The following is a 12,078-nucleotide window of genomic DNA, read 5'->3' as shown; positions in this document are numbered from 1 at the left end:
GAGAAGGTTATATTTGAAAGGAATGAAAGAGCAGAATGGTGAAAAACAGGGGACTACTGTATTAACAATAATGGTGAATTTCTTGTGTGCTCTCTCAATGAATTTATCACAGCATGTTGCAATGGTGTTAGTAATAACTAGCCCATATCATAAAAAGAAATCCAGTAGTTTTTACCATAATTATTAGTTTTGTCCCTTTTCCAAACTTGAAAAATTTGTCTGATTTCCTACTTTGGTGTTCAGATCTCGAAGAAGTAATATTTTCATGACTTGCAATGTTCTTAGTAACCTTCTGTGAGACAATAGAAGAAAAAAAAGTTTCACTGTCCAATTTTCCATTTTGAAATTTGTCCACAGCACTTCTACTTGAGATTGCCTAGCATCTAAGCAGGTAATATTAACATTTTGGTAATATTAATTTTCAGTGATTTCTCATGCTGCTAGTACCTATTTCCTATTCAGCTGGGGAGAGGAGATTGCAAGTGCAAGTAATGTGAATTTTAAAAAAAAAAAAAAAGTAGGCTTCAATTATGATTTCAAGTTTGCGAATGAAAACACACAGCTTACATTTTAATGCTATGATAACTAATAAATGAAAGAAAAAAACAATATTAATTTAAAGACTGAGATTTCTTGTGTGCTCTCTCAATGAATGGTTAATATTTAAATGTAATCTCATTATGTATGTGTCTCATATTTTCATTGAATACAGAAAGAAAAATCTAACTTTTTTTTTTTTTTTTTTTTTTTTTTAATTTTAAGCTTTAGGAATGGACATATGTCCAATAATTACTGTTAAAGCCAAACAGTAACACAATGTACAAACTGTTTACTACAATTTATCAAGGTTTATATGCCAATGCATAGCGAGTGGTCTGCACATTCCTCATAAAGTGATCAATCAACCATCTAGAAGAAAACTTTGGAAGTTTTATCCCTTTTTTTTTTAAAATTTTTTTTTTGCACATCACAAGCTCATGGCTACACTCCTTCTGACTTCGACGGTTCATCAAAGTTCTCAACCAAATCTGGAAAGCAAAAGAGAAGGGATATAGAGATTCTGTTAGAACTCTATTGGATTATATTACTACACTAATACTAAAACTATTTTAAAACTAGTGGAAAGGCTTGTGTTCACGCTACATGTTATTATATTTATTTTCACGGTATTGAAGACAACACAAAATGATAGGAAAATAATATTTATTAGCCTATCTTCGAAAGGCTAATATCTATTAGCCTTGCGGATATTTCACTGGTATTATATCTAGCATTTTCAGAGCACAAAAACAGTTTGTCACAGTATATAAAACAACAGCTTGGTATAACAGTGGGACCAGTTTAAAAAAAAAAAAATTGCAATGGGCAACACAAGGAACTCAAGTCCTAATTACGTGCTATCTATGTCGGAAAAAATTAGGAATTTATTTCCTTGTGTTGTCCGTTACAATTTTTTTTAAAAATTAGTCCCACTGTTATACCAAATGGTTGTTGTTTCACATACGGTAACAAACTTTTTTTATGCTCTGAAGATGCTGAATATAATAAATAAGTTAAATATTATTTTGTCATCAATACTGTAAAAATAAATAACATTTTAAATTAGGTCTTTAAGCACAATGGTATAAATTAAAGATGCCAAGAACTTATATTCTTGGTTTAATCCTTTATTCAAGTGTAAGCAAACAAGGTTTGTACATGAAGTAACTTCACGACTGGGCAACTCGTATATAGAGGCTAATGACTTCATATCACTTGCCTTAGTATCCCATACAGTATCCCTTACAGACATGTATGATGCTATGCATTATGGGTAGGGTCACTACTCAGACTGGTTTTGACCTTTATTGAGGTCTTATCAGTGGGAGCCAGATCAGAAGTAATGCAGAAGTCATATTTCCATATATAAGTAGCCAAAACATTTCACAACTTATAACTAAAATACTTTGGATTAGAGATAGATGTTAAAAGTTTTTCCACTTGGTTTAATCCTTTATCCAAGTGTAAGCTAACAAAGTTTGTGCATTAAGTAACTTCATGACCAGGCAACTTGTATAATGAGAATATCATCCAGTGCCTCATGCAAGTGGCCTTTGATAATTAAGCCGCCCTTTTAAGTTCAGGAACATCACATATTAGCTTTTAATATAAGGCATAAAAAAAATTTTCTGAATCTATAAAAATTTTATAGCACCACAACCTATAAAAAAAAATAAAGCTCTAATCTCAATATTCTAACAAATGAACTCAGTAGCAACTAATCCTTAAACACATGCTAATATAACTACAACAGACAATTTCATTATATCTTTACTACTACTGGTATTCTCTGTATTATACTATCAAGTTTACTCTTTTTACAGAAAAAGGAAAACATTGCCTTCTGTAATATCAACCACGACTACTACTATATAATATTACATGGATTTGGGTGATAATACGATCATAGGACACAACTAGTTCAATCTAGAGATGCTGTTGATTTGGTGCATTTTAAGCTGTAAATGTATATTGACTAGTATGAATGTGTTCTTACATGAATAAAAAATGCTAGAATGTTGGTGGCTAGTTCAACAGAATGCTGCTCATGAAAAGATCTACTAAAGAGACAAAGCAAAAGCAGAACATCTCTTATGGGAAAGTGAATGAAATCTGTAACAGAGGACAGGTCATCGGCTGAAATCCTAATGTGGATATGGATGTTTGTGAATGCCTTTAGATGATGGTAAATGAATTTCATTGCCTTGTGAGAGACCAACACCAACCTGCTTATTGGAGACTTACTGGGTCTCTAAAACAAACTGGAATATTTAACCCTTAGCCCAAAGTATTAATGTAAACTGGGTTTACAACATTTTTTAGGTGGGATTCATATAAAAATAAATGAAATCTATGCGGCTGTCTCTGTCTTGCTGAAAGATTCTAGAGTCTGAGATAACTGCCCATTACAAGATTGTCAAATGCAAAAGAAGAATGGAAATGACTGTCACTGGCAAGCTATGGATAACATTTGTAGTCAGTGAGGGATCACTGATTTAAAAGACAGTTGGGATGAAAGCAGAGCATGAGATACTCCAATTTGAGAAGGAAAATCTGAAGAGAGAGAGAAAACTGATGATCTTATTAAAAGGGAGAAAGCAAACTATAAGAGGTAGTTGACAGTGCAAGCTCTGTGATAGACCAAATGCCCTGGCAATGTCAAAGAGACCATGCCACTTTCTCAAAAGCCCTTCCATAGCTTAAATCCAAAGGCTGTGAGTGAACCCAGCTGATAATCATGATATTCAGAACTGAATCAAGGATGATGGCTGCCGTTTATCACTTTTTTTTGTGAACAGGATGAATATTAATTCTGAAACATAACTGGTGTGTGTCACCATCAGAATAAGATCTATTGGCTACAAGGAAATGCTTGGTTGATAACAACAGTGCCTCTAGTGGTAAGAAACACCTATATTTGTATCCTGTCTAGGATGAAAACACTTTCAAGGACTTTTCAAATGAAGGGAAGTTAGCTGCCTCATATGTATATTTTTTCCTATCTCATGATACAGGCCAGAGCATGCAACTGATAGACACAGTAAGATTATGAGTTGATATAGGAGTTTAGTCTTAGATTCTGTGCTTAGCAGAGATGGCATGTTCAGTAAGGCTGGATTGTGTGGATTCAAGACACTCAATGTAAAACTTTCTTCATGATGGACAAAATAAAATTTTCCAGACTGTCCATATTATTATGGGCACAGAAGCAAGGAATATGGTAGACACCTGGAAAACTGAGTAAACGAAGCATGCCCATTGGTGAAGAAAGAGAAATGTGGAGATTTTTTGAGAAGGATGACAAGCCACATACATGTCAATAGACTTGAAATTTTTACTATATATTATATTTCCTTCACATAAGGCAGTGGAGTAGGAGCAAGAGGCAGGAGCTGCTAAAATCTTTAATGAAGGGTTCACTGAAAACCAGGAGAACCATTCCAAACAGCAAAAACATCATCTGTCAAAAAAGTCTGACAATATCAGATTAATATTCTTAATCTGATGTCTCTCACAAAGGAATGCTAGTAAAAAACAAAACATCTAAGATGATCACATCAGAGGAGTTCAAATGAAGATAATAAAAATAGTTTTTAAAGGCCAAAGTGTTATTAATATGAGTGGTAGATCTTCTTCACAAAAGACCCCACCCCCCTTTTAATCACCATTCCAACCAGATACATTGTTAATATTATTAAGCTTATTATCTTTACCGAAATATTCTTGAAATATCCTCTTTTATCTTGAACACTCACAGCCTTGCCACTGTCTGCTCAGTGATAGCAAACTCATTTTTCAAAGATTAAGCATGCTGTTTCTGAAAACAGAAGATAAGACTAGTATTTGTAATATAATGTTACCAGCAATGACAATAAATTGGTCATTAATAGATCTTAGATCTGGCAGACCTTTAACTCAAGATGAAATTTTTTGATTATCGAAAGGTCACAAATTTGCAGTTTTACCTTTCATTAATGGAGTTTTTTCATTCTATAATCTTATGAGAGAGGAGGTTGGCAGGAAAAAGACCCAAAGGAAGATCAAGATATAGGTGGATTGATACAGTAAAAAGTGCCAATTTTTCAAATTGCAAAATCGAAGTAATTGCTCCATACATCAAAGATATCTTTCTCTCCAGTTTTCATGTCACCTTTATCATCTCTAATTCCTTTTACACCACTCTTTCCTCCATTTTTGAGCATTTTCAGCCTCCAGAATATTTTGCCACCTTCCTGATATTTATTTTCTTACATTTGTCTCTGTATTCCCTAAGAGCACAAGCTGACTTATTTGTCAGGAACTTTCGATATGCTTTCTTCTTTTCCTTCACTGCCTCTTCAACCTCCTGTGTCCACCACAGAGTTTTGATTTTTCTATACTTGCAGACAACCTCACCACATGCCTCTCTGACTGAATCAATGTTTTCTTCAGGGCTTGCCACTGAATCTTCAAGGTTTGTTTCCTGTTCTCAAACTCTCATTTTTTCTTGAATAATGTTTGTGTATTTTAGTCTACAATTCACATTTGAGAGCTGCTCAAATGTGATTTTAAAGCGAATGAACTTTCATTCACTTTAAAACTCTCACATGTTCTTCTTTTTAACATGAAATTCAATTTAGAGCTGCTCAAATGTGATTTTAAAGCGAATGAACTTTTATTCACTTTAAAACTCTCACATGTTCTTCTTTTTAACATGAAATTCAATTTTATCCTGCTCAAGACTAAATGGTGATCGCTTCCAATTTCAAATCTTACTGTCCTGCACCAAAAGTTTTTTTTGAAAAAAATAAAGTTAATTTTTTTTTATTAGTTTCTACTTATATTTATTTCTTTAGTGTTCAAAAATCAACAGATTCAGTCAAAATCTTTGCTTAGATGTTACATAAATAATGAAAATTTTAAATAAAATTTGTGTGTGTTATTATTATGATGAAAATATCATTTTACATAGAGGTGTACATCACTATGATCATCCACTATTGGCCACAGAAGTCGAGAGGTAAATTATTGAATTAGGCTATCCGTTTTTGAAATGCCACAACCTTGCGCATGATCACGAACATGACTCGCTGGATGGCCTCGAATTTGGTCACCCCTCATTCGAAGTTCTGCATCATTGTTGCTTGACTAAGAGCTCACATTTGTGGGGGATCTGCTTCCTCTTGTTCTGGATCACTGTCTGCCAATCATCTAATTCAGATCCTTCTTTATCGAGTATTTGTTTTAATTCACGTTCAGTCAAGCCACTTACACTATTGAGTGACAGAAATTCAAACTGATCTCTCAGGTCACAAGAAGAGAGTCGTGAATCCCTTATATTGTTTAGATTGGAGAAGCCAGTGTGATGTAATATAAACATGAACACATGCAATCGTACGTGATGCAGCTGATGGGCAGGCATTAAGATATACTAATATAAATTCCCTTTTTTATTGATAAAAGTCAACCATCCTCATGAATAATGAAGCTGAAGTTGAAATTTAACTACAGTATAGTCTGATAATGAATTTCAAGCAAATATTATTTTTGGAATTTTTAATTTAGCGATGTAAATATACATCGCTGGGATTCTGGGTTCATGCACGATCGATGTACATTTACAGCAATAGGACTCAAAGTGAGTGTTAAAATCTCTTCGAGTGAAACCAGCCCATATTTATGGCTAATTAATCCATAAATTCAATGCTCTTCTACATCCTATAAGACAGTTCCACTAATAAATTTCTCCAACAATTAGCTAAGTCAACTGCTTCCTTTTCAGTGGCAACTCCTACTTATGAAAAATTCCTGTTCATTTCAAATCACATCCTTATTTACTAATGTATCACTAACAGATACTCTTGATTTAATAAAGAATACCCCCCCCCCCCCCAATATCTTTGAATTATTCGAATTTAATATGTATCAGCTGAAAAGAAAAAATCTACTAACAAATTAATGGTACACTGCAGTGGTCCTCCACCCCTTGGCCAATTTTTTTTATGGAATAGTTTGAGAACAAAGCACTTACTACAACTACTTTCAAACCTTTAGTCAGGTTACACTATATAGATGAGGTATTTGTCATTTGGCCCCATGGGCAAAGCACACTAGATTTCTCTAACTTACTTAGCAGTCAACACCCTAAAAATTCACTTTGTATTAGAAAAAGAATCAAAAAGCTGCCTGCCTTTTTTTTTTTGATGTATTAGTCAATCACCTTTCAGATGGTTCACTGTCATCACATCATCATGCAGCCAACAGCATGGAATAATCAAAACACTAACTCATAGAGCCATGGCTATTTGTTCTAGTGATGTATGTAGCCCTTGCTGCAGAACCTAATCATCTTCACCACACTTTAATGCCAATGGCTACAGCACCTACCAAACAGAAAAAAAAATACTACAGGGCGGCCATAAAATAACTTTCCTTCTTTGGAGGCATCTGTAGCTAAAACCAATAAATGGAATGAGATCAAATTTTATATTGAGACTTTTGAATGCACGGGGAAATGATTTCTGCGAAAAAAAGATTTAGTACCAAAATTCATTGATAGGGTAAATTTTGGCGCTGGTGGAGCCGAAAACAAGCAGATAATTACATTAAAGGCAGATAAAATGGAATAACAACATTCAGACGGTGTAAGCGACAGCTGTGTCACTCACTCCAGCTGGATATGTGGCACGTTACAACGATAATAATAATAATTAAACTAAAACAACTTGCGAAAGACACAGAAATTAATGTAGGGATTGAACTCACAGGAAATAGTGTTTTTTTTCATCAGAATCAGGGTCCCCTGGACCACATACACAATTTTCAATGTGCTGACCTTCCTTGTACTGCTTTCTGTCCTCTGCCAGGTCTAACTCCTAGTGATCCAGTTTCTTCAAACTTCTTAATCACAGCTCTCAGTGCTACACTTGAAAGAGGACCTGTACACAGGTTATGAAGCCTTCTAAATTCCCGAAGGGCCGCTACAGCATTTCACTGTTTAAGGTAAAACAACTTAACAAGTAAAGGCTGAGGTAAGGTAGGACGCATATTGAGCACAATGTCAGTCATGCGAATAACTGCCTGAACGTTCCCAATCCCTTTTTAAGTGAAACTGGTGGTGCTGCTGTCACATATGCAGAGTGAAATTTGCGTAATCCTTTTTACCTGCTTTCAGCTCCGCCTGCGTTAAAATTTCTCCTATCGGCGACTTTTGGCACTAAATATTTTTTTTGCGGAAATCATCTCCCCATGCCTTCAAAAGTCTCAATATAAAATTTGGTCTCATTCCGTTTATTGGTTTTAGCTACAGATGCCTTCAAAGAGGGAAAGTTATTTTATGACCACCCTGTATATGCCCCATCCCTTCCCACAGTGAAGACTTTTCTTCACTACATGGCAGTAAGGGAGAGCAAATGGGTTGTCATAGGTGGCTGTGAGTGCTTAATCACTGAATGAGTTTAAGGAGAAGTATGACATTTACTGGTGAATAATAGGTTTATGGATTTTAGGGGTAATCTGTATGAGAGATAGGAACTAAAGGTTTTTTTTTTTTGGGGGGGGGGGACTCATTTCAGGAGGCCAAAAACACAGTGAAATCTATAGAGCCTCTATATTTGCTTCTGTGACTGAGACAAAATACTAGAAGCATTAAACTGCTGTTTAATGCATTCTCTATGATGTTTTCATTTGATTAAGTCTAACATAAGTTGTAATATGCAACTAAGCCAAAATACAAAATTATATCATCTCAACACACTTTTCTACTCAACTAGCAGCTATTCCAATATATGGAAGCAAGGAATATTCCAATATATGATATGGGCTGAATATCTCATATTTAGCCCATATCAAAAAATATGGATATAAAAGGTTGCAGTCAAAGTAGGGACCCAACACCCAGGTCTCGTCATCTTTTTCATTAACCTAACATGGTCCAGTTAATTAATGACCACCAATATGAATTCTATCATGGAAGTTCCTCTGACAGAATTCTGCTCATTTTCTACTACTGGACACATCATGGAAAGATTTGGAGAAATCTATTGTGACTCCTGACATTTCCAGAGCATTTGAGTTAAGCACTGAAGCCTACTCTTCAGCAAAGTAATCCTTTAGGCCACCTTCTCTAGCCAATCAGTGTATCATAGTGGATGCCATCACCCTTTATGCTTTTCCACCAATGCAGGAGTGCAGATGCCTATCCTCAATTGGTCAATGAAATAAATACAGGGTGACCCATAAGTCATGGAACATGCCATAGAAAGGGCCTGTCTTTGTGAAGCAACTGCATAAGTTTTTGAACCTCACCAGATTTTTTTTAAATTGGTTATGAACAACCAAATTATGTAAATGCCTCACATTTTCGGCTTCACCAAGATGGGCCCTTTCTATAGAATGTTCTACGATTTATTGGCCGCCATAAGTCGTAGTACAAAAACAACAACTACAAGATTCAAGACCAGTGGTTTAAACACTAATCTCCATACCATTCTACAGTGGGGCGAGGATAACCTACTCACCTTCAATGCTAATAAAATGCAATTTTGCCTTCTTTCTGGAAAAAGAGGCTCCTTTTCCTTACCTTTGAATAATACATAAATCATCAGGCAGGATCAGACCTCTCTTCTTAAGCTGAAATTTACCTCTTCTCTTTCCTGACACAAATATATGACAACTTTCTTCAACTTCTAAATCTGTCCAACATTACGCTCCATCCCCACATCTGTGACAGCAGACTATAAATCTTAAGCATTTCTTTACAACTACAAACTCACCACCATACCTGCATCTACTCTTTTTCATTTCATCTATTTCTGTTATCTGAAACAGCAGTCCTTTAAATTAATGTTTATATACTGGGCTTTTATTTTGCAAAAGCTTAAGACAGTGATGCAAGAAACAAAATGGGATACTGTTAACAAGGGTCGAAAGGAAACTGTGCATTAAGTAAAAAAAAATTATGCAAAAATGTAACTGTATTTGCTAATTCACCTGGAACTTCCTCCTCCTCCTCTTCAATTGCAGTGTTTGTTTGTTCCGTGCTGGCACCTGAAAAAACACACATATATTAATATATAGGTTACTGCATAACTTAAGGATCTTAAATGCTGCTACTTCATTTTTTTTTTAAAACTCACTCTTTTAGAAATATACATCCAGTACAGTATATCCTGAGAGGGAAGAAAACAATATGCAAAATTATCAAATTACTTGTTAGCAGTAATATGAATCAGATCCAATATTTTTGAACACATTTATATACAATTATACTTCCTTCTAATCAGTTAATTGGATTATTATACTTGCCTACTGACTTGTAAGTGTATCCTTCACAGGATATGGTTATCACATGGGCAACCATGCCCATGTGATACAACTATTCAAGGATCTAAGCCATGGGGAAAAACTATTGACAGCAGGTGCTATGAGTATGATGATTAATAGAGATGAACACTATTCGCTTTATTAAGTCATGTAGAGCAGTTGAGTCCAAGTTTAGGTTGCATTATCAGTGTAAAGGCATAATAAGGTAGCCTCCATGCTTTTCAGTTATGAAGAGACTGATGTTGTTTTGGATTGATAGCTGAAGGAATTAAGGCTATGAGGCCAGAAAGTTATATTTGTAAATTGTCTATTTGTTTCTCTGGCTGGTTTGCAAGATGAAAAACTCTGCTACCTCCATGTGAGTCAATTTCCTTAGAAACAGGTAAGAATTCTGTTTAAAAAAAAGATATAAATATAAATGAAAGTGACATAAAAAGACACACAGAATGGGAATTAATGAGATATTTGTGATTTACAAAAATCCCTCCACTACCATATACGAATTATAGAACAAATTCCCAGGGACTAGAGAAAAAATGCACAAGGTTCACAATAGCGAATTTAGGGGAAACAGACTGATCTTTACTCTATTTCCATACAAAAGGCACAGTACTCTGACAACAGAACAAAAGAAAATGAGGGAAATTGTACAATGACAGAACACAAAGGACTGATCAATAATGCAATTCATAAAGATAAATAACAGGGAAATGATGATGACAATACCTGGTTACATTATACAACATTTCAAAGTAATTATTCAATAAATTCTGTATATCCCCCAGTTTTTATGACACTATTATCATTAGTGATTTTATTTATTGAAATTTTATTACTATGCAAAAGAAGCCTCCAAAAACACATTACCACCTTCATGGTATTTATTTATTTCATTACTTTTTTTCCTTCTTTACAACATGCATGCATTACAGCCATGTTTTATGTTGGTGCATGTTAGTTTCTATTTAGTACTTATGTTCTAATATACAACACATTCACAAAAGTTTTAAACCTATAGCATATTGTACTGCTAGATAATCTGCTTACAGCAAAATATGGAACTTTTTCAAGCTAATTTGGATCTCCAATAAGCAGGCTGGTGGTCTCACAGCCTGACAAAATTGATCTACAACCTAAAGACATTCACAAAATCCATGCTCCAAATGGGATTTAAATTCAGTTTGAATCCTGGTTAGTTGATTATCCAGTCATAATCAGTCAGCTCTGTATCCAGCAGAAATTCAGCAAGTAATTAACATTATCAAAAGTCCTACCTTCTAGAATATTTTCTTTAGGTTCATTTTCAAACAGAAGAATTTATTATTATTATTATTTATTTGAATAATGGGTTCAAAAATACACAAATATATGTTGCACTGTCCTATTTCAACATCTTAAAATTGGCCCATATCATGCCTTTATAATACTAATTTTGTCTAGTTTTTCCACTTCTGATAACTAGAATTTTTTAAGCTGCAAAAAATTTGCAAAATGCTTAAGCATATATAAGGTTCATGTTACCTGTCAATATAAAAGTCATTCCTGAATGATATAATCATGTAATCACAAGAAAGATATTTATTTAACCAAATATTTCGGTCTGGAAATAGCAGACCATCGTCAGTGGTAATACAAGAACAGTTTAAAAAATACAAGCTAGAATACTAACAATAGATCGTTAAAATTATAACACGGCGCGTGATGTTAAATCACTAAGTATGAAACGGAATATTTTGAAGTACAAACATGATTGAATTTACTATTAAAAAAAAAAAAAATAAATTAATGAGTAATCTTGATTAGACTTTCCCAGATTTTTGATATAGATATACAGTCATTACAATTCAGGTTGGGGCGATGGAGCAAGGCCTCCATGCTTTCCTTGAACAAACGTTCAAACCTATAACAGGATCTATGTAAGAGGCGAGTCTTGGACCAAAGGATGCTGTGGTTAGTTTCAATCCCGTGTTGAGCCAATCCAGACTTTTCAGGTTTGTTGTGAAGAATGGATGATTGATGTTCTTGGATTCTTTTTTCAAGAGAACGTCCAGTTTGTCCAAAATAAAAGAGATCACAGTTGCATGGAATTTGATAAACTCCAGGAAGAGATAAAGTTGAGTGTTTGTCTTTAGGAGAAGGAAAATGAGAAGACAATTTGTTAATAGGTGAATACGTAGTTGTTAAATCATATTTCTTTAAAATTCTTGCGATAGGTTCTGAAATACCGGATATATA

At 34.4% G+C, this 12,078-nt stretch overlaps 1 protein-coding gene across 1 annotated transcript in view; it reads right to left on the bottom strand.

Moving 5' to 3' along the window:
* Positions 1 to 728: 728 nt before the first annotated feature.
* The window catches only part of LOC150108584 (transcription factor BTF3 homolog 4-like), a 126,180-nt gene continuing 114,830 nt past the window's right edge, over positions 729 to 12,078 (bottom strand). The window contains exons 6-7 of the mRNA XM_090390872.1: positions 9,511 to 9,567; positions 729 to 1,028 (exon numbers count right to left, since the gene is read on the bottom strand). Of these exons, the coding sequence (XP_090246998.1) occupies positions 982 to 1,028; positions 9,511 to 9,567 (104 nt within the window). The 3' untranslated portion in view covers positions 729 to 981. The remainder of the gene's footprint in view (positions 1,029 to 9,510; positions 9,568 to 12,078) is intronic.

The sequence above is a fragment of the Typopeltis vanoorti genome, chromosome 3, assembly GCF_054136105.1.
Source record: "Typopeltis vanoorti isolate ZY-2024b chromosome 3, IOZ_Tvanoo_1.0, whole genome shotgun sequence".
Classification (NCBI taxonomy): domain Eukaryota; kingdom Metazoa; phylum Arthropoda; class Arachnida; order Uropygi; family Thelyphonidae; genus Typopeltis; species Typopeltis vanoorti.
This window is presented reverse-complemented; position numbering and strand designations above follow the sequence as displayed.